Source organism: Dendropsophus ebraccatus, chromosome 2 (assembly GCF_027789765.1).
Source record: "Dendropsophus ebraccatus isolate aDenEbr1 chromosome 2, aDenEbr1.pat, whole genome shotgun sequence".
NCBI lineage: Eukaryota > Metazoa > Chordata > Amphibia > Anura > Hylidae > Dendropsophus > Dendropsophus ebraccatus.
The window spans coordinates 131,234,904-131,262,879 of record NC_091455.1 but is presented as its reverse complement, the minus strand read 5'-3'; the positions used below and the strand labels follow the sequence as shown (position 1 = coordinate 131,262,879).

At 42.1% G+C, this 27,976-nt stretch overlaps 1 protein-coding gene across 2 annotated transcripts in view; it reads right to left on the bottom strand.

Moving 5' to 3' along the window:
• Positions 1-699: 699 nt before the first annotated feature.
• Positions 700-27,976, bottom strand: part of DNAJC13 (DnaJ heat shock protein family (Hsp40) member C13) — a 147,842-nt gene continuing 120,565 nt past the window's right edge. For both annotated transcript variants that reach the window (XM_069958340.1, XM_069958341.1), the window contains 9 exons: positions 26,572-26,684; positions 18,435-18,604; positions 17,383-17,425; positions 16,330-16,503; positions 13,686-13,865; positions 13,468-13,608; positions 10,655-10,798; positions 10,292-10,391; positions 700-1,630 (listed from right to left, as the gene is read on the bottom strand). In XM_069958340.1, coding sequence (XP_069814441.1) covers positions 1,533-1,630; positions 10,292-10,391; positions 10,655-10,798; positions 13,468-13,608; positions 13,686-13,865; positions 16,330-16,503; positions 17,383-17,425; positions 18,435-18,604; positions 26,572-26,684 — 1,163 coding nt within the window. In that variant the 3' untranslated portion in view covers positions 700-1,532. The remainder of the gene's footprint in view (positions 1,631-10,291; positions 10,392-10,654; positions 10,799-13,467; positions 13,609-13,685; positions 13,866-16,329; positions 16,504-17,382; positions 17,426-18,434; positions 18,605-26,571; positions 26,685-27,976) is intronic.

Sequence of the window (27,976 nt, the reverse complement as noted above, 5' to 3'; positions counted from 1 at the left end):
TACGGCATTACAAGCTAAACATCTAGGCTAGGGATCTAGCTTTTAGCATGGAAGTTCTGGAGGTTCTTCTCCAAATCCCATAGATGTTGCCAGAGAAAGCAAGGAAAGTAGGCAGCACAAATACATATCCCTCCCCCCCCCAAAAAAAAACAAAAAAATTACTTATACTTGTGATTCTTCATTGGGTGGAGTTTAGACAAGGAAAGCAAAATTCCGTTGAGTATAAATCACTATAAAAATGGAAGCAACAAAAGCTTAGTGAAAACTCAAAACTTTTGCCCATGACTGTGCAGAGAGTGTGGAGCTCAAACTATCCAGGAATGGCCACATGCTTACAAAGACTGCTGGGACTTGTAGTTCTGTGGTGATGGCAGTGAGGTTCCTAGACTAAATCATCTATTTCAATGCCTGCGATGGACATTTCTCAATGACTTCACGGTTCCCATAGTATAACTTTACAGATTTCTTATTAGCTCAGAGCCCTTTATCGCTGTGTGAATGGGCCTTTGGTGCGCTACTAATATATGACACATATAAAAGGATTTTTAGTTTACAAATTACTACTTCTGGATGTGGTATTGGGGCAAATACATGTTACTCTTCACTAACTGGAATATTTCACTCAAGACTGAATTCCAAAATTAAAACATTGTCACATACAGTAGTAAGACATTTTCATATGTGGCAATAAATACTATATACAACGGAATCACAGTTTTAATATAAAAAATTTAGGCAACATGGCAGCATGTGACAGTTCCATTAAGGTCATTATTTCCCTTTATTTCTTAAAATTTTCTGTACAGAGTTGAATGATCTGTATAATGTACATTCATAGAAAGCTGTTTATATACTGGGGAATAATGGAGGAATAATGTCACTATTACACTAGGTTTTTACATAATAAGATGACATTTTACTATTGACTTTTCTTTATTTGGTAAAGCTATGCTGTACACAGGAATATCATTCTCTCTTCATTCTCAAGTGGATAGTGTTAATGATTTGTAAAAGGACACAGATCATGGACTGAACACTGTTGGGATTCCATAATTCTGCGCGAGCCCAACCACTTCCAACCTAACAGAGAACGGTAATGTGAATGCCCTACCATTCTAGACCACACCTTTGCCTCTTGGAATATAAAACGTTTAACAGGGAGATTATTATTACTTTGATTCACAGTCTTGTAAACAAATACAAAGGAACAGAATGTGCTTAGATACAAAAGGAAAGACAACAGAATAGGTTGTGTAACCAGACAGCTGATCCACAGAGTGCTTTTTTGTGTATGATACAGTGATGCTTCATCAGGATCACATCTCCAATGTATTTTTCATTTATATCCCTAAATAAAAATATATTTATTACAAAAAGGAATAACACTTTGTCTTAAAACAAGGAAGGCAGAAAATAAAGTCCTTTGAATCAACCCTGGCAGGGTGGGGGAGAGGAGAAGGTTTACGGTGCTTTTCCTCGTGCAACAAGAAGCAGTTCCTTTTGAGACTTCATTGGTGTAACATGTGTTTTAACTAGCCAAGATCTCCTACTTCATGGTCTACCGGTGGTGGCACACTGGGCATAACGGTAGATGAAGTCCCTGCAGTAAGGTAGCCAGCAACTCCAGGTCCTGTACAAAATACAAAGCCTATATTAGTTAAATGTTTTAACAAACATTCTATAAAAATATCCATACAACATGCAGAGATCAGGTTTTGATAAAAATTAGGCCTCAAATTACAACATTGCCACAGCAACTACAGTGTTTCCCTATGGGAAAGAAAGTTAAAAGTGATTGCCAAAAGCTAAAAATGTAACACTTTACTTTGTCACCTTAGGGCCGTATTACATGGGCCAATACTCCCAATAAGCTCACGGAGCCTATTATATGGCTTGATTATCGTGCAACGCTTTGCTTTGGTGTAAAATAATAAAGCTGTTATTTACCTGATCATTTTCCCGTGTCCTCAGGCCTCGTCTGTGGGATTCCATGGTCTCAGCAGCTCTCACTACTGGTCCTGTCTCGGAAGTGAAAGGCCACTTAGTCAATCTCTGGCTGTCCCATTTCTGCCAGGGATTGCCTGAGCGGTCCGTCACTTCAGAGACAGGACCAGTAGTGAGAGCTGCGGTAACCGGGGAATCCCACAAACAAGGCCGGAGGACACCGGGGAAAACCTGGACAGGTAAGTAATAGCTTTATTATTTTATACACACGATCATCAGCTGCCTACCTGTTACATGTAGCGACGCACGATCTGTGACCAATTTTTTATTAGGTTTTTAATGCAAACTAATGCAGATAGGAAAGAGTAATTCTTTAATGCAAACTAATGCAGATAGGAAAGAGTAATTCTTTAAAACTAGATCAAGATCCCAAGTGCATAAATAGGCAACATATCCAATCTACAATCTATAACCATATCTAAGAAAACCAGTTAAGGTGAAATGATAGTTAACAGACTGCAAAAAGTCAGTAGAGTGAATATGTTTTTTTTGTGGACAAATAGGACAAGGACAAACTAAGTAAAGTCATGGGAAAAAGAGACACATGGGAAGAAAAAGGGGAGGGAAGAGGGGGAGGGACGCAGAACTCTCAAGCATAACTAGCACCTGGAGCACAGTATAAGTCCCATGGAGACAATATGGACCCAAGCAGGTCCATTTTATTGTTCAAGGAGGCTGTTATCTTTTCTAAACACCTCAATTCCTTCATTCTAGCCTTCAGACAGTTTAGAGAAGGAGGAGTTGTTTGTTTCCAACTTCTGGATTTGACTGCAACTAGCACTGCTAGTAGCAACTTTGCAGATTTCTTTCTAATGCCCTAAGGGAATAAATTGAGGAGACAGACTATTGGGTCTCTAAGTATGTCTGTCTGGAGCATCGCTGAGGACAGGCCGCAAACCACCACCCAGAACTGTTAAATAAGAGGACATTCCCATAATATATGATAAATAAATCCCACAGCTCCTAAACATCTCCAACATAGCGAAGAAATGCTATTATTCAGTTTGTGTAAAAGTTCCGGTGTGTTATACATCATCAGTAATTTATAATGTGATTCCTTATAAGTAGTCCAAAATTGAGTAGGTTGCAGCTCTGCCCCATTCGATTGCCCAGCGTTTAGGAGATATTTGCCTTCCTAGTATTGACTCCCAACTTGGTCATGTAACAATGTCCGACATGGGTTCCCTCTGCTCATAAGTTGAGAACATGGTAAATATCCAATATTAGATCTTTAGTAGACGTACCTGCTCTAGCCAACTGCTCAAATGTGGTAGGCTTAGAGACGGAGAACCCAGGTGAGACATCATGAAGTGCCAATGACTTTTAGGCTGCAATCCCACGTTCCGTGATCCTGACGGATCACGGACGTGGAATGCATGTACCGGAGTCCCCCCGCGCCCAGACAGCATCTGTAATTAGATGCTGGGAGCGGGGGAGACTGTATTCATAAGCGCCGCGCTGTAATGAATCAGCCGCGCGGTGCTGCTACTACAGCGCGGCACTTATGAATACAGTCAGGATCACGGAACGTGGGAATGCAGCCTTAAACTTGCCAAAACGATCAGTCGATTATCGCCTCTTTGGTCGATCACATTCTTAAATTACACAAATCATTTTCGGCCTGATTAGGCTATATATTGTTCAGTGTAATAATGCCCTTTAGAGTCCAAGCCAAAACCTCAAAATATAGGTCTGCTTAATTTCTCCAAGATAATGAGAACCCTGTAAGCTCTATCAGTTTTATTATAGTACATATTTCATGTACAAAAATCACCCACCTTATGCTTAACCGCTGGTTGACCATAACACTTATGTGTTGCCAACATACACTGTTCTGCCATAACAATAAAACCACCTAACATAGTGTAGTTCCCCCTCATGCCAACAATAGATTGTTCGTGGGACCCTAACGTTAATCCGCCAGGCACACATCTCTTATTACACAGAAACAAGTTAAAGAAAAAAAAAAAAAAGGTCTGCTGCACATGTCAGAAGTGAGGCCCTATTACACAGAGTGATAATCTGCTTGATTGCATAACGCATAATCAGCCTATATAATAGGGCCCTTACATGTTGGCTTAACGACCCGACTCCCAGAGCTGTGCGGGCTGTGGCTGCTGGAGAGGATGATGGCAGGGGGACACCGAGGGACACAGGACACTGGAGGGACACTGATCATCCCTCTGCCATCATCCTCTCCAGCAGCCACAGCCCGCACAGCTCTGGGAGTCGGGTCGTGACATCACCATTTTATCCAGGAAGTGAAGCCTTGATGCAGTAGTAAGTGCAGGCAAAAGAGCGCTTTATATTCATTTCCCGTAATAAGTGTATATTGGAGATTTGTAGAAGTTTTGGGGAGCAATAATTAGTAAAAAATTGTCGGATTTCTCCTTTTAACCCCCTTTAAATCTATACATGTCAACACTGCCCTGTGCTACCAAGGAATTGTATCATTCCTTAGCGTCCTTTTTCAGACACAGATTTATCTGACAGATATTGAAGCCAAAGCCAGGAACAGACTATTAACAGAGAATCGGTTATAAAGGAACGATTGATATTTCTCCTCTTACTAAATCCATTTCTGGCTTTGGCTTCAGTAATCTGTGTGTGTGTGTAAAAGGACCATAGATACCATGTCACTTACCTGGAATCATATACATAGAATGAAAGTCAGGGGAAACAGTACATAATAAATAAGGTTAAGGCAACATGTAAGGGCCCTATTATATAGGCTGATTATGTGAGTATGTGTTATGCAATCAAGCAGATTATCACTCCATGTAATAGGGCCTCACTTCTAACATGTGCAGCAGACTCTTTTTTTTTTTTACTTGTTTCTGTGTAATAGGAGATGTGTGCCTGGCGCATTAACGTTAGGGTCCCACGAACAATCTAGCAATTTTTCGTGCAGCCCTGGCCACGCGATTTTCGAGACATGGCTCTGTAAACTGGCCTTACGGGTTAAGAAAACCCAATAAGTGACACAACAAACACCTGGTGTAAGCTGGACACAAAGACTGACAACAAATGAGACATTTCATGCAGATGTTAATAACATGAATCGCCTGCTTTAATTCATATGGTAAGTTACTGGTGCCAAATGGATACCATTAAATAAAGACACATTCTTTACTGGTAACTCAACCAGTGTCCCTCACTTCCAATCTACAAGGAATCCCAATAGGTCATGTTTTAACTTTGTAAAAGCTGCCCATCTAATGTATATTTGAGCTCCAAAACTGTCCTGGCAGCATATCAGGGTGGAACCAACAACTAAAAATGCCTGACTCCTTTCCAAGATACATTGTTGTGCTGGGAGCTCTTGCCTTCTGTCTGCTGAGTGTGCTTTAGGCTGGGTTCACACGACCTTTTTCGCAATCCGTTTTTTTCATTGTTTTTTTTGCAAAAAACGGATGAAAAAAAAGGATGCATTTGTGTGCATCCGTTTTGATCCGTTTTTCCATTAACTTGCATTATAAAAAAAAACAGATCAAAACGGATTTTTTTTTTAACATACACACAAACGTACCTGACCCTACTTGTGTCCATTAAAAAAAAAAAACGGATCTGTTTTGAACATTCTTTTTTACAATGGAAAAATGGATCAAAACGGATGCACACAAATGCATCAGTTTTCTTCATCTGTTTTTCGCAAAAAACGGATTGCGTAGTGTGAACCCAGCCTTACTTATGGACTATTAGGTAAATCAGAAACGGTCTTTGGGATTCATTGAGGGCTTGATTTGAGAAACACTGTATTAGACAAAGTACTAATGTTAAATGATCTAGACTCAACAAAAACTAGGAGACACGGTATGAAGGGGGTAATGTATACACAGTCATGTCTGAAACAAGGTGCACAAATGCAGCAGGTGCAACAAGCATTGTACCTGTGTTACAGAGCTACACAGCAGTTAGCAAGCTGCCTGGAAGAAAGCATCTAAAGCCCACTTCTGAGATGAAGGGGGCTGCTACCAGTAAGAAGGGAAGGAGAGACACCTGAAGAACGGTAAAAAGCAAGGGAAAAAAAGGTTAGGAAGGAAGCAGACAGCAACAAGCAGAAGGGTGTACATCTTCACTATTTATCTTAATGAACACTCACACCTAAAGGGCTCTATGATTAAAAAAAGATGACTGCTTTCTTAAAAGAACAACACAGCAACAGATTGTATTAGGTTGTATGTGATTTTGCTGCTCACTCCCACTCACATCAATAGAGCGGAGCTGCAATACTAGGCACAACTTGTGGAAGTTTTTTTTTTTTTTTTTTAAATGAAAGCAGCTATATTATTCTAATTCTGCAGAACTGCTTTAGTAGAAACCTTTCCTTGGCATTCAAAAATTCTGCTGGTTGCTCCTCAGTAAGTCTCTTTAGTAATATCTCATGGCACAGAGCCATTTCTAAAATAAGCTGTTGTAAATTAAAGGGGTTATTCAAGCTTTACTATCAATATTAGACTGTCAGGAGTCAAAGAACTGGCCCCCAATGATCAGCTGTTTGAGGGAGCCACTTACACATTAGCTTGTACTTACAGTCGCCACACTATTTGTAGGGGCGGTGCAGGGTACTACAGCACATCAAATTCAATTCAGTGGAAGAAGGCTATAGTATCGCTGCTACATCTATAAGCAATGAGCCACTGGTTGGGGATTTGGATTTAACAGCTAAGTATTTTAACACCATTCATTAGAAAGATGGAGAGATATATCCTAAAAATGCCAGAAAAGGGTGTGAGTGCTCAGTAAAGAAATCAGTACAGGTTTTGTACAAGTAAATATAGGTACAGTTGTTTACAGTGGTTTTCCTTATTTTTTTAACAAGCCCTCACTGTATGTATTGGAAATAACCAGACACAGGACACAGCAGTTCCCTTTAGTGGCATTAGCAAAATATGACAATAAATACAACTATTTGTTACATGATTTCTAGAGCAAAAAAAAAGTAAACAGCTGCCCAAAGCAACCAACATACCATTAATTTTAGAGAGCTTGGATATAACTGATTTGAGTGTCCATTTTCTCCCTTTTTGCCCTCGCACTTGATTGATAAACCCCCTCTTATGTGTTATAAAGGCCTACTAACCAAAATAAACATTTACTTACTGAAAATTTCTTGGAGTCCATAGGCAGCACAATAACAAAGCTTGCGCTGCCCTAGAATGATCAGTAATACAAAATGTATCCACAAAAATTTTCTTTTTCTGGAGTCTGTAAGCAGCAAAAGCTTTCTTACTGTGCCACCATAGGATTATCAGGAACTCTAATTTTATACTGTATACAAAATCTTCTACATTTTGAAAGGAAAACCACTTTATAAAACCACATTTTGCCATAACTCTCAAAAAATTCGTTAAACTTAGATACAGACCAATTCCAAAACATTCCAGGTAGGGATATGTAAGCATGCCATGCAGATGTTCAGACATTTACTATTTATTGTAGTTTTTAAGATAAAGCTATGGCTTTAAACAATAGCTTTAGCAATGTTGCACCTGACCCCAATGGGGGTGAAAGAAGTTTGCTTTTTAACATGGTAGTGGCAGTACTGTGTTTTTGCAGTTTTAGCTCCTAGTGAAGTAAAAAGTCGAGGCTGCAGTAACTCTGCCCACCACTACAAGGAGTATGGAGCCAATTCAGTCTTGGAGAAATTAAAGGCACCAAACTGGATTTGTTCCACTGGTGTCTTTTTGGACACGTTCCTATGCCAAAATTAAAGAACAAAGAGGGAGATTTATCAAACTTGCTGTAAAGTGAAACTGGCTCAGTTGCCCCAAGCAACCAATCAGATTCCACCTTTCATTTTGCAAAGAGTCTGTGAGGAATGAATGGTGGAATCTTATTGGTTGCTATGGGCAACTGAGCCACTTTCAATTTATACCATGTTTGATAAATCTCCTTCAAAGTGCCTATTTAAACTGCAGATGTGAACTCAGTATGGCCTGGCCTGTCTGAGCTACTACAATGAATAGAATGGTTCTACTCTTGTGGGCCTACAGGCTAAGAACCACAGGGATGCTATCTCCGGGCGCCCAGTAACTAGGCAAGGGGGTGGAGCCACAGCAGCATGTAGTCTCCCCAGCCACTTACACCTAACTGGCAGCCCAAGTGCTGGGCTGTGCATTAAAGTGACACGGTCACCCCCTTTGTGCATTCTGACATCTCTACACAGGTGTAAAGGGTAAATTTAGTGTTTTTCATACCTTATTTCATATCATACGTCATGGTGCTTGTTCAAGTAAAAAGTGTCCTTTTATCAACTGCAGATTGTATTAAGTGGGCGTGGCCTCGGGGCATTAGCGCCACTTACCCCCGCCCACAACTGCACAGTTGGCCCGGCCCCCTTGACGTCCATTGGTTGGCCGACGTAAAGGGGGTGGGGTCTAGACCTTTCGGCCAGCCTGTTCCAATGGCCGATGAGGGGGCGGGGCCAACTGTGGAGTTGTGGGTGGGGCTAAGTGGTGCTAATCCCGCGAGGCCCCGCCCACTTAACGCAATCTGCAGTTGATAAAAGATGACTTTTTACTTGAACAAGCACCATGACATATAATATAAAATAAGGTATGAAAACCGCTAAATTTACCCTTTACACCTGTGTAGAGATGTCAGAATGCACAAAGGAGGTGACAGTGTCACTTTAAGTTCCCAGAGCTCAAGCTGCCAATCAACCACAAGTAGCTGGGAAGAAGGCGGAGGCAGCATGACAACATAACTGTGCTACTCCCCACCAATGCCTAATTTCCGGGCACCAGCACAAAGGATTAAAGATTGATATTTTGAAATTGCTGCCCTGCAAGAGACTGCCAGGTACAGCATTGAAGAGCTGTGCCCGACAACTGTAAGGAACTGGGGCCCAGTCACACCCCCTTAGGGAGGCGATTGGTTGCCTTTAAACTAACCTGTCATTAGACATGTTTGCTCTATAGACTGTAATGGAGCCAACGAGTAGGATTTCATGGAAAGCCAAGAAGAGGCATGCACTGCCACATACTCTTTGCAGCTGTATCTCAGAATCACAATGGATCTCAGTAGTGAAACCCAGTAGGATCAGATGGACATATCCATTAGATTATGTCAGCGAAACATTCAACATGTAAGCGGGCTCCCCGACTCTCTTCTGACCGCAGATGTTTGGTTAGAGATTGATTAGGCATTTTGATTTCAACATGCCATATCCTTTTGTTTTAAAGGGACACAAACCTTTGCCAGACGCTTTCTTTTTCACTTGATGGTACACATTTGATCCCAATAAAAAGCTTGCAACATTGATAGCCATTGGAAAGGATTATGCTACTCGCTGGGCAAGTATTCACTAGGGCAGAGGGTAGGGGCTTGGGGAGGTTGTTAGCATGGAGGTGCGGGACAGTAAGGCAGCTATCTGGGTGACAGACAGTCCTGATCTTGCACAGCCAAACAAGTCTGCCAAGTTGGCGGATGGCACGTTAGTTCAGGAGTGGCACTGCTAAAGCTAGACACTGCCAGGGTTGTCTGCTCCAGTAAGGAAAGGAAACAGGAGAAAATTAGGAGGACAGAAAGGTCATTAGGAACATAGCAGTAGCAAATCCCCATAGAAAACCACTTCTGCTTTGAACAGTTCCTGATATGGACAGAGGTGGAAGCAGAGAGCACCGTTTCAGACTGGACTTACATACAGAAGCTGACTAGTACTGGGAGGCTTCAGTTTTTTAAATAAAAGTAATTTACAAATGTGTATAAACTTTCTAAAAACCAGTTAATTGAAAAACTTTTTTTTATCTCCATATAACTTCCTTTAACCACTTAAACTCTGCAGCCAATTGTCATTTTCCTTATTACCTTTTAAAAGGCATAGCCCTTATACTTCCCCATTTACAGAATTTGAGGGCTAATTTCTTGCCGGACCAATTGTACTATGCAATTATACTTTAGATTTTTCCATAAAATAAGCAGCTAAACAAAAAATATATATATTTGAGAGGTGAAATTAAAAGAAAAACAAAACACATTTTTCTCTAATTTGAGAAAGGGTTTGTTTTTAGTCGTATAAAGCTGACAGGTTATCTTTATTCTTCAGGTCAGTATGATTACAATGATACCCAAGTTATGTACCTCTGTATTTTATTTTACTAATACTTGACCTATTCTGACTCCTATAACTTTTTTTTATCTTTTAGTCAGTATTCTTTATTGGTACAACCATTGTATATGTGTGACTTTTGATCGCCCTTTTTTTTTGGGGGGGGGGAGATATGACCATTTAATACTTCAGCAGACATTTCTGCCAATTACAATATCAAACATATGTACTTACCAGTGAGGTATCCTGCTGTTTGTGATTCAGAAATGAACAAGTCATGTTTCTGATCTTTAAAGGCACTCCATACAGAGGATCGAGACAGAATTTCATTAACCTAGAAAATATACATAACCATTTATATTTTTTACAAATAAATGTGTTACTGTGATTACTGTAAGGGTAATCTCCTGCCCCAAGGGCAGAGTGAAGAGTAAATGTGCTTAGCGAACACTTCCTCCTGCTTATTCCAGCGAATGCCTAGACCCTGACTGATCAAAACTTATGACATTTTTAGGACAGGTCCAAAGTGTGTGGTTTTTTTTATGTGTCCATTTAAGTAGGCACACAAACATTAAAATGTTGTTGGGGATTTCTTACCTGTTCTCCATACTGTAGGCTACGAGTCATGGACTTCAAAGCTTTAACTATCTGAGCTTTTGTGGCTGCAGGACTTTCCAGGTTTTCAAGGCCTTGACCTTCAAGCAACCTTAGCAAATAGGAAACCAGATCTGCTTTCAATGCCTGGAAAATGTTTCAAAAAACACTGATTAATTTCAACACGTATTTAGATTTTTACATTTTCCTGAGCAGAAAAAAGTTTTTTGCCTATCTTACCCTTCGCATATTTATCTCTGTGTGTAAGCACTGATTGTAGAGGTGATGCTCTACACATTGGGACAGCTGATGCGGTGTCAAGAAATTCACGTTATGCCAGTGTTTAAATCAGTGTTTACAAAACTGTACGCATAGGCAGAACCACGATATAGAAGTGTCATTTTATTTTAATTCATGTAGTTTTTTTCTGCACCATGTCCCTTTTATGGCTTCTAAACAAGTATCTGACTGTGTGCCACTGCTGAAGCCTTCTGCTCCCCCATGTGCACTTTATTATTTTCAATCCCCTCCTTGCTTGCCATATATCAGGTAAGTCCCCTGCCCGGACAAATTCTTTAAAAACTATGATCCCTATTTATCACGGCATTTCAGGGGTAACATTAGCGTAATTGCTGACATTCTTTATTAGCGAGTGTCACCTGCTAATAGTAGCTGGTACTGACTGGGTATGATGTGGGCTTAGAAAAACATGGCTAATTCCTTCCAGAAACCGCACGACACAAGCAGTTTTGGTGGAGTTTGAAACTTCGTTCTATTAAAGTGAATGGAGCTTAAAAGGAGAAGTGTGGTGCTAACTAAAATAAAAACACTTAAAAATAAGATGATATGGCCTACCATTATTCCGCCGCACTCCCGGGAGCCTGGTGACACTGATACCGCCAGTTGTTCTGCAACGCTGTCTATTTTCAAAATTTCCTGCACTTCCTGTTATTTCGGCGTGATGCACCATGGTGCAGAGCCCGTCACACGTCATAGTCCCGGCCCACCCTACCCTCCCACCTTATCTATATTCCGTCCACCTCATTTCCTATGCCGCCCCTCTCCTTATCCTAAACACTCCCCCCTCCCCTGCATTACGTGCCCTTCAAGCTTGTAAGCTTGCGCTGTAGTCTCTGGAATCTGTGCATTCGCCCGGTCACTGTGTAATGCATAGCGAGGATTCCACAGTGACAGGGTGAATTTAGTGGAAACACCTACAGGAGACGCCAGGAATAACACTCACTAGCGCATGCGCGCCAAAAGGGTTGTGATAGGTTGCCCGGTCCTGCCCTGTGATGTTGATTGCTATGCTTCTATTGGTTGAGTAAGCAACGTCACATAACGGGGCCGAGCTAGGGATGTAACTAGAGGCGGGCCAAGGGCGAGCTGAACAGGGGACGACGACTGAACAGGTAATAGCACCACATGACAAAGTTATATAACTTTGTCATGTGGTGCTAGATTCATATAAAAGCTTATCGCTGAACTACCCCTTTACTTGAAAAACTACACTTGAACTAGAGACAAGAGTGGTGCTCTTTCTGGTAGAAAGTAGCCATGTTTGTCTAAGCCTGGATAACACCTTTAAAAGCAGGTAATCTTTTATTTTTACCAAACAGGACTGCAAAGTTTCAGTTCCATAATGGAAAAGATTGATGGATGAATGAAAATTTGAAGATTTGAAGTGGTAGTGTATTTTTCAGGAGTTTACCAGTTGTTCTTCAAGCTTGGATCCCTTGTTTTGCTTACATTTAAAGAAACAATGTTACCCTCTTTTAGCATTATGACTTCTCTACACAGGTGTAAAGGTAAATTTTGCAGTTTTCATACCTTATTTTATATCATACGTCATGGTGCTTGTTCCAGTAAAAAGTGATCTTTTATCACCTGCGGATTGTGCTACCTGTGCGGGGCTTTACGGCAACAGCGCCACTTAGCCCCGCCCACATCACGGGGGACCCTCCCCTCTGTGACGTCATCAGCACATAGGCCCGCCCCACTTGGTGGCCATTTGCATGGCCCGACCTAGGAGGGGGTGGTTCCTAGACCTTTAGGCCAGCCCATTCCAATGATTGTCAAGTGCGCAGGGCCTGCTAAGACTGCTATGAAATCACAAAAGGGATGGGATAGTACAAGCAATAATGAGAAACTCTGTAATAGGTTTTATTAGGCAAAAGAGCCTCCTTCATTACTCACAAGGCTGTTCAACCCCGCCACACTTCTTATCATAACGCATCTTTTTTTAATGTATACAAAAATAAAGGTCAGCTACGTTTTTGTAAACATTAAAAAAAAAACTTATACACTTTGATCCTTTTTTATAATGGAAGTCAATAATGGCAGCCTTTTCATGTCCCTTTCACTTTACCAGAAGACGCAGAGGAGGAAGAAGACCAGGCCCGCCCCTGCTGTGACGACATTGTCACAAAATGGTGCCCAGGAGAAGAGGACGGGGTCGACTGTAATTGGGTATGTATGCTTTATTTAACTTCTGGGGGGTCGGGGTCGGAAAGGGGGGTGGGCAGACCACTAATTTACACACATTACAAAGTTATATAACTTTGTAATATGTGTTAAATAAGCTAAAAAAAAAAAAAAAAAAATCGCCTGAGTTGTTATTCAAAACTGATAAACAGGGTAGAAAGGGACCTTCAATCTCTCTAACCTTCAGTCTTACCTAATCAATAATCAGAAAGAATGTGTCATATGTCTACACTAAGTTTTACACACATCCTTTCAATACTACGTAACATAGATACATACAACAAGCAGTTGCACTTTAACATGTGCCTATAAAGTACCAAAAGTTTTCTCACCTGTGCCACCAATTCTGTTTGTTCCCTCTGAAACATTCTATTAAGAGCTTCACACGCTATTCCAATCATATCGGAGCGTTTCTTCATCCCACACATAAAGGGTCCAATTGTTTCCAGAGAAGCCATTGCTCGAACACATAACTAAGATAAAATATGGACATTTCATTAATGAGAGGTCATGTGATCTGAAATGTAAAATACACGCAATACTACTGCACCTCATTATCAGTCATAGTGTGGATGACCCGTATAGCACACTTTGGAATGGCATTGTTCTTGTGATTCAGTGCCTGGAGGATCTTAGGAAGGTGACCCAAAGGTGGAACTTGGTCCAGTAACTGAGGCTGGGCATTGAATAGACATACTGTTGCTGTAGTTACAGTCTCTAAGGTTTCACCCTATAGGATAAGAACAAAGTTTTAATACTTGTTTTATTTAACTCTTAAAATGCAATACTATGCTAACTCTGTAACTAAGTAATTCAAATGACAACCTTTGACCCCTCGAGGGCAAGCACCTCTGTCAATTGCTTTTTTCTGACAGAGGCGCTGTGTGTATGCAGTCTCACATACACACACACACACACACACACACAGCAAACATGTAACTTAAAAAGCTGCTGGTGCTGTGTGTGCAGAGAGAGAGCAGTGTAAGGAGCTACCAGGCCCCCTGTGCCACCGTTCTGTGATCCCAGTGTGAGACAAAGGTATTGTGATATATCATTAAGGGGGGTGTACAGTGAATTATAAAATGCACTGGGGGACACAGTGTATATTAAAAGAAATTGAGGGGGAATAGTGTGTATTTTAATCCACTTCCATGTGTAGCAGTACAATGGTCCCTCAACATATGATATTAATTGGTTCCAGGACGACCATTGTATGTTGAAACTATTGTATGTTGAGACCAAAACTCTATGGAAAACTGGTAATTGGTTCTAAATCCCCCCAAATGAGAAAAAACAAAAACTTAAAGGAAAATAGATAGCAAACTAATATGGATACAGCAAATACTTACATAGAACAGTCAGACAGAGCTACAAGAGACTCTAAATTTCTTTCTACGTAGAGGACTGGAACATTTTTAGGTCCTGTACAGGTCACACAGGGTCCCAAAAAAATAAAATGAAGCCGCCCTCACCTGGTGCCCAAAGAAGCAACTCATCCTGGCCCAGGTAAAGAGCAGTACAGGACATGTAGTATCACACTGTACTGTAGAGAGGAGATACCAGACAGCCAACCAGTGCATGCACTTCACTAATACTCGGGTTTTACTGGTAAAATGGACACTTTCATTGGTTGATCAGCTAGTTTTTTTTTTACATGTTCCGCAGATCTGGACTGTCTGTAGCATTTTATGTTGAGTCTGGTCTCAAGTTACAATGGTTCAAAAAGTAACATTGTATGTAGAAAATATTGTATCTTGAGGCTATTGTAAATTGAGTTATCACTGTATTATATTCAGATTGTGAAGTATGCAGCAGAATTATATTTAGGAGGTGTAGCATTTGGTAGTATTCACAGGGTGCAGTATGTGACACTAAAGATCCCCATACACGTTCAATAACTGACAGCTGAACAATCGTCCAGCTGTCAGTTCTCTCTCCTACCCGTCCTCACTATACATAGGAATGTTCAGCACGCTGAACAGTCCTGTATTCTCTATGGGTAGGGTAGTGGTAAGCCACAGTAAAAGCCCTCAGCTTATCTCTCCTAAAACAAAGGGGACGGCTGTGATTTTCCATCACACCTGATCCCTATCAGCACCTATATCATCTGTCAAGGGTTGTTCAGTAGAGCCCCATACACCTTAGACCAGGCATGTCCAAAGTCCGGCCGGAGGGCCATTTGCGGCCCGCGTTCCGAACTTTTACAGCCCCCCCAGGTATCCAGCTTGCTATTATCTGCCTGTGTTATAAAGCATACAGCATGTAGCATGTAAAATGGTCGGCCCTCGCACATGTTCACTTCATCAAATTTGGCACTCTTCGAAAAAAGTTTGGACATGCCTGCCTTAGACTGATGGCCGAATCCTCTGTGTTTTAAGTCTAAGGTGTATAGGAACCGTTAGGCTCCGTTCACAGAGCAAACCTGGCGGAATTCCACGGCAATCCTCCCAGCCTTCCTGTCATAATGGCAGTCTATGAAAGGCTCGCGCACCAACTCTCTTTGCGCTGAAGAATGAACATGTTCATTCTTCAGCGCAAAGAGAGGAGACGCGCAAGCCTCCCATAGGCTGTCATTATGACAGGGAGGCCGGCAGGATTTTGCGGCGGAAAATTCTGCCAGTTTTGCTCCGTGTGAATGGAGCCTTAGAGAAGCTTTTCTTAGCTTAAAGAATAAGGATCTGCTGCAAAAATGGAGAGATGAAGATGACTGGGCTTTAAACTCTGCTGAGACAGAAATCATGGCGGTCTAGACCAGATAGGGAAGAAAATGAACAATTTGAGAAAAAGGCATCACCTGTGAGTCACTGATATCATTGTGTAAAAGTAAATGTTGGGCTAGACTGCCGTTCCCTCTCAACCTCTACCCTATTCTACAGACTTGCCTCTATAAAATTATTACACCCACCTTCCCTCATGTCCCTTACTGAAATTAAGGAAAAAAAAAATGTAAATGTACAATAATGTTCTGCCCAATCTGACAGAAGGTGCGGAGTTTAGTCACTGAGGCTACGGACTATTGTACCTGCTTCTCACAAATTAGATCTGTGCACAATACTCAGCAGGTATCGTATAGTTGCTTTCAGTTCTGTGTGCAGGCGAGGGTGGGGGTCCTGCACTGGGTCTGACAAAATGAATGGATGGCATGGAGTTCTACAAAATATCCTGAAAAGATAATCATCTCCCAAAGAGCTTACATGAACATTGTTTTTTTCCAGAAGTTCAGTGAACTTTTCCAGTAGAGCAACAAGGAACTCTCTTGGCTTCCGCAGAACCCAAGCAGGCTGAGCAATAAATATTCTTAGGAAAACACCGCCAACTGATAATTCTCCGTGTGCCTCTCCGAAAGCAATGCTGAAATCATCTGGCAACTAGAACATACCAAAATTATTTACAAATGTTTTCAAATGGCAAGTACATGAAAACAATAAAAACATAGGAACCAAAATAATAATTCTTTAGAAGAAACATACAAATGTTATAAAGGAAATCTTTCACCACGTAAATACTGCTCTATAGGAGGGAAGTATAAAGGAGTGACAGGCACACTGGCCCTCATTTACTGAAACTATTTCTTAGACATTTTGGTGAGATTCATCAAACATTGTGCAGCGGATCAGTGGAGCAGTTGCCCATAGCAGCCAATTACATTCCAGATTTCAATTTTAAGGCCTCTAAAAAAATAAAAACTGGAATCTGATTGTTTGGTATAAGCTCCAATGTTCCTCTGCAAAAAGTTTGATGAAGCTCCCCCTGTAAACTTAGGGCCCTATTATACAGGACAATTACTGTGTGAAAAATCGTTATATAGTTCGAATTTAAGGGATAATCTTTCCATTTCTATGCAGACAACGAGGGGAAAAATCATTCTAGCGTTATTGATCCCATCTTTTAAGCTGACCATAAAATTATCTATAATCGGTCGCTAATCTTCTGTATATGTACACATTGTACGTTCTTTTGCTGGAAAGGAGTAAACGATATTAGTAACAAAATTATCTAACTATTGTTGTGTGTATTATGGTGAACAATTTCAGGTCGTTCCCAAAAACGCTTATTTCTGATTGTTTATTGCCAACATATAGCAAAGCAGTGGCCAGGAAGAAAGTGTAAATAAAGCCTCACAGACATGCTGCTAAAACAACGGTCTTGCTCTACTTCAGGCTGCTCTCAAAAAGGGTGGTATAAATGCAGCAGTATATGTAGGGGTAAATTACAGGGCTATTTTATTTTTTTCATAAAGTGCTTACCCTCCAATTTGCATCAGGATTTTCTACCTGTTGCCTAAAGTGCCTGAAAGTTAAAAGAGCAGATTAGTGTATGTCCATAGAAATAGAGAACAAGAGATACATTGAACATTTATTGCTTCGTGTACCAATAACTGGAAAGTAGGTATTTTCCTCAATTAGATACCCTCTAGCGTACATGGAATTAAAACTAATAACACAGAAACTTCTATAACTAGATGCACACAAAGTGAAACCTGGACTTGCCCATGCAGCAGACATTTTTCTTTTATACAGTGGATAAAGGGACAGCCTGCTAAATTGACACAACAGTCTGATTCCAGTGTGATCAGTTTTTATTATAGACTTATTTTATTCACTATTCTTTTGGTTTTCAATGGAAACAAACTAGAGGAAGGATAGCGTTTTTATGGCTTAGATGAGCTCCTTAGTCTTTTTCATATTCCCCAAAGTGCAACTACTGTACTTGGACAAAGCTCTGCGCAATAACATCATCAGCAAAGAATGCTTTTCTTTTCAAGCTCTGAAGCAGAACTGGAAATGGCTTGTAACTCACTACAAGAAAAGCAATGTATTTACAGTGTGATCGAAATTTTATGTAGGGTAGTTCAATGCATACCCTGCAAAAGGTGCTTGGACCTGCACTTCAGTGGTCTTTCTGATGAAGGAATTAAAGGGTGTGCCACCTTCTCTGCTGCCCTGTTTATGGTAATGGTGTTGGTCTCTGAAAGCAGCCAGATGGCTTTACCGTCCATATAAATAACTGTGCCTCCTCCACTGTGCCTGTGCTCCCTGCTTGAGCACAGTGTGCAGCTACAGTCAAAGCAGAATGATGCGTATTGTCTAGTGCTTTTCTACAGGCAGCCATGTATTGAAAAGAGTAACCATCCAGCTACTTTCAGAAAGTGAGGGTCGAGCTTTATCATTACTATGAACAGGGCCACAGAGAAAGCAGACTTACCATACTTATATGGCCAACTCCTTTAATCTTATGGTAAATGTCAAGGAGGTATTACAAAAAAGTAAATACTGTAAAAGACTTATCATGTACTTACTCTAACATCATTTCACGGACTGTGGTTGACACTTTTTCTCTGGAGTTATCATTCCAAATTAACTCTGGATTTTCATGGGTTCCTTCAAATATATGAACAGCAGCTTCAGCATTGTCCCTCATTGCATCCATGAATACCCCAGGCAGGAACTTCATGAGTGCAATTCTCACCTAAAAAGGTAAAGGACAGATAGAAGTTATTCATTTGGTTTTAATGGTAATTCAAGATGCAGAGCTTGGACACTGACATTTTCATGTAACTTCTATAATTCTGTAACTTTAATAATAATAATAATATTATTAATAATAATAATAATAATAATAATAATAATAATAATAATAATAATAATAATAATAATAATAATAAAGATATGTTTCAATAAAGGGGTAGTTCAGCAAGAATGTTTTCTTTCAAATCAACTGGTGCAAGAAAGTGACAGAGTTTTGTAATTTACTTCTATAAAAAAAAAAAAAAATCACAAGTCTTCCAGTACTTATCAGCTGCTGTGTGTCCTCCAGGAAGTGGTGTTTTATTTCCAGTGTGACACAATGCTCTCTGCTGCCACCTCTGTCCGTTACAGAAACTGTCCAGAGCAGTAGCAAATCCCTACAGAAAACCTTTTCTGCTTTTCAGACTGGAGAGAATGCAACTACATGCAGGACATCCAGCAGTTGATAAGTACAGGAAGAACTTACAGAAGTAAATTACAAAGCTCTGGCACCAGTTGATTTAAAAGTTGTTTTTTTTCCGTAAACTACCCCTTTAAATGCAAATAATTACAAACCAACTGAAATGGACATGTGGCTAGCCTCTGGACCAATAGCTATTATGATGCAGTCTTACCTAATTTAATCCTGTCTGTGACGGTAAGGACGATACTGCTAAAAGTGATATGTACAGAACTGGAAGTATCAGTTTGAAGGGGTTATTCAGGATCATACAGGCCATCAGGTGGTGTATAGTATTGCTGCTCAGTTCCAATTAAAGTGAAAAGAGCCCAGGGGTAATACAGCACACAACATAAGGCATGGGGCTGTTTGTTTGTTTTATTTTTATTTTAAACAGTCTGAGAACTACAAGAGTTTGGGAGTATTATTTTAGCTGACCAATTAGACGCTAGATGCAAGTTGTGCTGCAGTAACCCAACACCCACTGCTGCAGTAACCCAACACCCACCACTACAGAATAAATGAAGCCTTTAGCGTGTAACTGTTCATTGTGTAAGTGCAGAGTTGTGGCTTTGCCAAGGAGCTGATCGGTGGGGATGCTGGGTAACAAAGAGCACCTAACCACTTTTATTATCAATTTCAATGGGACAACTCACATCCATTGTTTCCTATGTCCATGGAGCTTGTTGTAAAGCATATCTCTAAACACTGTAAAAACAACTCAGGCTACTTCCGGTTCCGGCGCCATGTGAGGAGGACGCGCCGACACCTCGCTCCGCTGAGAGAGTGTCCTCTAATCGGCTGCCCGCTCACCCACAAATCTATCCACTGCCACGGGAGTTGCCACTGGAGCCCCAGGCAGTGCCATGGACCGTTATATCCAAAAAAGGGGCAAGCCAGGCAAAGCTGGGAGCCGCGGCAAGATGAAGAAGGCGGGCAGTGGGGAGAATAATATGGCGGCGTCTCCCGCCATAGCCCGAGCAATCTCTTCTGAGAGGTCAGAACATGGGTCCTCCGGGGGGGAAGAGGAGACAGAGGACAGCGGTTTTGATTATGCCATGCTAGCCACCGAAGTAGCTAAACGCATAGCCCTGGGGTTACAAGACACAGTGTCGGCGGCAGTGAAATCCGCCCTCAGACAAGTACAGAGGGAGGTTGCGGCACAAGGAGCGAGGCTGGGAGCGGTGGAGGAGCGCGTGTCAGTGTTAGAAGACAGAGACTCCAATATGCCGGTTCGTATGCAAGATCTAGAATCAGAGAACAGGCGTCTATGGGACAAAGTAGAGGACCTTGAAAATAGGTCGAGGAGAAATAATCTCCACTTCATAGGTGTCCCTGAATTGTACAAGCAAAAAGACCTGCTGAAACTGTGTGAAGTCACGCTGCCTGCACTGCTGGGACTGCCTTATCCCTGTAAAGTTGAAAGAGCCCATAGGATAGGTCCTGATCTTCGCCCAGGACAGGATAAGGGGATACCTGTAGGCTTACCACAGAGGGACAGACCAAGACAAACCATTGTCAAGTACCTCGACTTTACTGATAAAGTGGCACTGCAGAGGGCGTTCAGAGCCCCTAGAGAGCCTTTGGAATTAGAGGGGCACAGAATCCTAGTGTTTGGGGACTTCTCAGTGGAGGTAACAAGACGCAGGAAACTATTCTCTCCCATATGCACAGCGCTTTTTCCATGCCAAGTCCGCTTCGCATTGATTTACCCAGCCATCCTCAAAGTTTTTCATCAGGACGGCTCTATGTCCACATACACAAACGCAGAAGACGCTGCGGATTCTCTCAAGGATTACCTGGGTCGGGGAGCCAACCGTTCACCCCGCTCTTGGTCGGATTCGCCCAACAGTAACGTCCCCTCGCCGGCCAGGAAAAGGCCGTCATCGTTGTGCGATGGAGAGACATAGTCATCCAGATCCGCAGCTCCACAGCCGGGAGACCTGCTGCCTAAGGAACAACGCGCCAGCAGGTCTTCTGAGACAACAGCCTGAGGAGCACATCCAGTGCAGTAACTATCTTGTGTGCACCAGAGACGCTGGTCCCAGGGAGGGAGTACTTTCCTGAGAATTTGCAGGTTGTCTCACTATCAAAGAGAGCGGACTCTCTCTAACGCAACAGTGTAACGGACACACTCGTTGAGACCTGACTGTTAACCAATTTACTCTGCTATAGTTACTAATCCCATCCCTGTAAATCACTGCCTTCGCAGGCACCTCCTTCCTAACCCTTGCGCCATTGTTTCTCCCGTCATCTCCTTTTCTAACGTGACCCCTTCTTCAGCCTCCCTTCCCCTTTCTCCCACCCACTTGCACACCCTCCCCCGCTCCTCTTCCCTTTCTCCCCAACCCCCTCCCCTCCCATCACCCTTCTTCGTCTGGCACGCTTCCTATCAGTTATCTGGGTCTCTCTGCGGCTCAGAGGGTCGTGGTTTTCTAATTGTGTTAAGGAGGCTCTTCACGTGAAAAAAAGTGAGGTCCGTAGGCCTAGGAAAACCGAGAGTCCGGGCTCCGCCCTTACTCTTGGTTGTGGTCATTGGTTCAGTTATGTTCAGTTCTATTTAGTTTGGTATTTGTTGGGGGGAGGGACTTGCTCACGGCCCCATTTCTGATCTTATCATACTTTAGTACACATAAATGGTGCGCATTATATCTTGGAACGTGAAGGGGCTTAGGTCCCCGCACAAACGTAAGATGGTGTTGAGACATTTAAAGAAGCTATCCCCAGACATAGTGCTTCTTCAGGAGACCCATCTAGAGCAAGCGGACTTCTGTAGGCTCCGTAAGCTATGGGTAGGAGAGGTACTGGGATCCCCAGCACGAGATCATAAAGCTGGGGTAATTACCCTATTTCACAAATCCTATAATCATGAAATAGTAGGTACTTGGGCGGATGAGGCGGGGAGGTGCTGCTCGGTTCACATTAAAACTCCAGCGGAAGAGATGTTACTGGTGAATGTATACGGTCCTAATGGTGCTAACAAATTTTTTTTTCCTCACTAGCTTCCAGACTGCTTAATATTACGGTGGCAAGTGTAATAGTGGGAGGCGACTTCAATGCGGTAATGCATCACGCAGAGGATAGGAAGGCGAGTAAGGGTGAGTCACCTGCCCCTAGAAGTAGGGACCAGACATTATCCGACTGTGCCTCACTGTTAGGGTTGACGAATGCATGGAGGAATGCTAATCCTGACACACGGGAATACACGTACTATTCACATCCTCACACGTCCTGGTCCAGGATAGACCACATATTTGTCTCTTCCCCTTTACTGACCCGTATAGATCAAGCGACAATTGAGGACTTACTTATTTCAGACCATACATCGGTAGTCCTACAAATACATGACAGGTTCCCTAGGGGAACAGATTTCTTGTGGAGGTTCCCTAATGGATTAGCCAGGGACGAAAACTTTAAAGCCCTCCTGAAGGGGTGGTGGCTAGAGTATGCCGCAGATAACTCCAATCATGCGCCTGATACTCAGCTATACTGGGAAGTGGTGAAAGCAGTCTTAAGAGGGAGGATCATAGCATACACCTCCACTATGAAAAAGAAAATTGCAACACAACTAGCGCAACACAGCAACACATTACGTACAGCCTATACGTCTTTCCTTTCCTCACCGCCACCTGACAACAAGGCTAGATGACAATCAGCAAAGGCAGCGTATGAACAATGGCTAGAACAGAGGGAAAACATCTACCGCTCCCAATTCGAGGCGACTGTTTAGATTTGGAAACAAACCAGGGCGTCTCTTAGCAAAAATAGCAAAGGGACCATATGCATTGCACCAGATCCAAGCTCTTAAGGATAATACAGGCGAGTTACATCGTCACTCTGGCAAAGTTAATGCCATCCTTAGAGATTTTTACGCACAACTATACTCGGACTCACCCCCAACTTGTGAACAACAGAGGGACTGGCTTAGGGGCTCTGCTCTCCCCACCCTCACTGACGAAGAAAAGGGCTTCCTGAATGCACCCATTACACTAGAAGAAATAAGAAGCACAGTTAAGAAACTAAAACCAAACAAAGCCCCGGGCCCGGACGGGTATACTGGAGACTTTTATAAACTCATAATAGACAAGGTTGGTCTGGCTCTTCTTTCCTTGAATAATTCTTACCTGTCGGGTTCAGTGGTCTCCAGGGACATGAACACCGCCACCATCAAAGTCCTTCCTAAACCTGGGAAAGACCTGTCGTCCCCAGGTGGATACAGACTGATATCACTGATTAACATAGATCTAAAAATTGCGTCCAAAATTATGGCTGAGAGGCTAGCTCAGATTCTTCCTCGCCTTATTTCACCTTCTCAGGTGGGTTTCGTTCAGGGACGATCGGCCGTGACCAACCTTAGGAAAGTCATCGGGTGCTGGACGAGGTGCAGCTATGCCCGGACCTGCACCCCTCCCCCGCCATATTATCAATTGATGCAGAAAAAGCATTTGATAATGTGCGGTGGGAGTGGGTGTGGGAGGTGATGGGGGGCGATGGGTTTTGAGGGACCTTTCATGTCCTACCTCCACTCAATATACTCGGCCCCTCAAGCAAAAATAGGGACTCCAGGATTTTTGTCCTCTCCTTTTTTCCCGGGGAAGGGCACAAGGCAGGGATGCCCCCTATCGCCTCTCCTCTTCAATTTAGTTATTGAACCCCTCTCCCGGGTTTTAGACAGCTCAGACATAGTGAAGGGGGTGTTGGTGGGGGGCATCCCTGTCCGAACCGCATTATTTGCGGATGATTTGCTGTTTTTTCTGGAGAGGCCAGATAGGGACTTATCTAAAGTATTTGACTGCCTACTAGACTTTGGTATTAAATCAGGCTTCCGGGTAAATATCTCCAAAAGCACAATATTGGATCTGCGGGGTGGCTCCTCACGAATGTCTCAACACACATTCAGTACTCCAGTAACTATATCACGCACGAATATACGATATCTAGGGGTACAGGTAGGCTTTAGTCCTAGCACCCTATATGGTCTCAATTTCCCTCCACTCATCCAGTCTATCATACAATCCTTAGATAAATGGCACAAACTTCCCTTACCGTTACTGGCGAGATGCCACCTTGTGAAAATGATGGCATTCTCACGTCTATTATACACCATGCAAATCATCCCGGTATTACTCAAACATGATGATGTACATAGATTAAACACTGCCTTCCTAAGATTTATTTGGAACGGCAAACGCCCCCGTATCGCCATGCGGAAATTGCAACTATTCCGGGACCAAGGTGGAATTAACTTCCCAGATACCCGTAGATATAATCTGGCATGTCTTCTTCGTCATGGAGTGGACTGGATGAGGGGGGGGGGGCTCTTATACAAATATTAGTCTAGAAGCGGCACTGGCAGCCCCATGGCCCTTAAAGGCATTACTCTACACAAAATTACCAGTCATTCCCTCCACAATTAAACGGAGCGTGCTGCTTCACGATACGAAAATAACCTGGAAATCCAGCCTGAAGGACGTGGGGCTTCCATTTACCATTGAAAGGGGTATGCCGCTATGGTCACATCCCGAATTACAATCTGAAGCAGGGGGTAGAATGTACCATAAATGGAAGGAGAAAGGGGTTGTATCAGTACAACATGTTTTACACGACACTGAACACTGCTATCTCACATTTAGCGAATTACAGTCTACGTATGGTCTACATCCGGGTCAGTTCTTGCTGTATAATCAGGTGATGGCGTTCCTAAAGACTCGACTAGACGACCCAAAGCCATTATGTCAGTCCTCATTCCTAGATGATGTGATAAAGGTGGAGACCCAGATTCATTCTCTCTCATACTTGTCATGGTCATTGCGGAGACAGGCTTCGCAGCGACAAGCTTTGGCAGTGTTTCTGCATTGGGAGACCTATTTTCAACGAGACGATCTTACTAAGTCCATACTGGACGGGATGGCCTCGGTACGCAAGGCCATTGTTAATGAAACATGGAGAGAGACCCAATTTAAAATTATACATAATGCCACATACGGCTTCACTCTCCCTAGAACTGCAGATAAGCCAGATCGCATCGAGGCCTGTCCTAACTGCAACACCCGGGGCACAGACCTAGTACATGGTCTGGTTGTCTGTCCCATCACCAGACTATATTGGATAAAAATAAAGGAGCTTATTGCTACCAAGTTGAATCTTACGATCTCACTAGATCCTCTGTCAGTTATGTTTCATATCCCTCAGACCGAGGATAACCTGACCCTGTTAGCCCACACTTTTATATTGGTAGCTAAACGGTGTCTTCTGGCACATTGGTTGACCCCGGATATGCCCACTCTTGATGAAGTGGTTAGTCAAGTTAAACGATATATGCAGCTTGACCAATTGGAAGTTTTGCGTACCAAAGAGAAATCGACATGTGGGTTTTTCAGGAAATGGAAAACTTTCATCTGCATTTTTTTTTTTATCCCAAACGGAGATAATACATCTTATGAGACCGTTATAGGACACCTTATGGTATCTTAAAAAGGATGTTGCAGGGACATTAGGCAAATTAGGATGTGAATATCGCCTTCGATTGTTTAACATTGAGGATTGTTATAAAGTTTTACAAAATAAAATAAAAAATGAACGCCTGCCATCCAAAAAAAAAAAAACAACTCAGGCTAGATGCTTGACCCCATAACATCGTACAAAACGGTAATAAAATAAATCACTAAAAAAAAATATAACGCGTTTCAAGATGAGACTTACTATCTGATGGGTGCTCTAGGGGTGGTAGCCCTGTCCCCCAGTGTTACAAACTGCCTATCTAGACATTGAATTAAACTACAAACTGCAAGGACACGTGCCAAAAATGAAGGTAAGAAGGTAAAATTAGCCTAACCTGCTGATAGTTTCCTTTGAAGAGGTTTATATTAATACAACATTTAAAGGACAAGTGCCATGAAAAACTTTTTCCCAGTAATTGAAGCACATTACAAAGTTATATAACTCTGTAATGTGCTTCAAATCACCTATCTGCCTCCCTTCCCTGTCTTTTCCGCCCTCCACCCCCCACCAGGAAGTGTCGTAACTCACACAGACCTAATGACTGCTGTCACCTCACCAGGCAGCTCCTTCTTGTGAGGATGAGTCATCAGTAGGAGGGCTGGTCTAGGTCCCCTGCCCAGTCCAAGTGATGGCTTGCAGTTGTTCAGCCAATGGGAGCTGAGCAAGCTGAGTCACCTGACAAGGCAGGGGAGGGGGGGCTGCTGTAACAGGAGAAGGAGCTGAGAGAAGAGCTTGGTGACGGTGACGACAGTAATTAGGTCTGTGTGAGTTAGGACACTTCCTGGTGAGGGGTGGAGGGGGGAAAAGACAGGGAAGGGAGGCAGATAGGTGATTGAAGCATATTACAGAGTTATATAACTTTGTAATGTGCTTCAATTACTGCAAAAAAGTTTTTCATGGCACTTGTCCTTTAATACTTGACTCATGAAATTATAAGTTTATTTGATGTATTATAAAAACAAACTTACCTTAGGGCCAATAAGTTTGTCGGTTGTCATCTTGGCAAACAGCTCTGCTGTTTGTGATCGGACTTGGGGGTGGGTTGAATTACAAAACATATCCAATAGGTAAATCAAAGCTCCTGAAGAAAAAAAAAAATTAAATTGTTAAAACTGACTAAACTGGTGGCTGATGCCCCCAAACTTGTTGTAAACATCATAAAAACATTGTAAACATTCTTAACCCAGCATTAAGGAGGCATTTCAGAGAAAAAAAAATGTTTTAAAATCAACGGATGCCAGAAGGTTTTACAAACTAGGTGACTTCTATTTAATAAAAAAAAAAAAAAAAAAAAGAAGTCTCTCAGTACAAATCAGCTGCTTTCTGCGCTTCAGAAAGTGGTATACACTTTGCAATATGACCCAGTGCTCTCTGCTGCTACCTCTGTCTGTGTCAGAAATTGTCCAAGGCAGGTGGAGACGTTTTCTACAGGGGATTTGCTACTGCTCTGGACAGTTCCTGAAACATGTCAGACGGCAAAAATTACACTTCCTCAAGAGCAGACAGCAGCTGATTAGTACCAAAAGGACTGAGTTGTTGGTTTTTTTTAACAGAAGTAATTTACAAATCTGTATAACTTTCTGGCACCAGTTGATTTAAATATATATTTTTTCCTACGGAATACCGCTTTAACTTACTGTGTAATGGCACAGTGGCATTTTATTTTGGCATTGCTGGTGCCACTAATGCACAAATATTTAAAGCTGCTATCAGCCAGGAAAACACATGGGGCCCCTGAGCAACTCACCTCACACAGGGAATCGCCTCACCTCACACAGCCCCATAGACCCAAGGATAAGAGCACTATAAGCATGGTAATAGAGCAATTTTAAGGAGCATTTCTTTTTAAAAAAAAGGTTTTAATTTTTTATAAGACATCAAATAAAAGTTACACAAGTTACATATCCTTGTAATCGTACTGAATTGAGGAACATGTATAACAAATCAGTTTTACCCTAGGGTGAACGGCGTAAACATGGAGCCTCCCCATATAAAAAAATGTGGGTCTCTAGGTGAAAAAAATACTTTTCCTGGCCTTTTAAGCACAGGAAAAAAGGAAAGCGCAAAAATGTAAAATTGTCTCTGTCCTTAAGGGGTTAAAATATACATGGACGGTACTACTGCAAAAATCTATACTAAGACTACAAAAACAAGTGTATGTTAAAAAAAAAAAAAAAAAAAAAATATTTTAGAAAAATCTAATCACTGGGCAGGACCCATAAAGTAGTCTGGGTATGTAGATGTAAAAGGCATGAAAATAACACAGAGACAATTAAGGGCACAGTGAATGTATCAATCTCTCTTGAGGAAGCTGTGACAGACAGCAGAACACATCATGCTGCCTACCCTAACTAACCACCCAGTAACTGATTT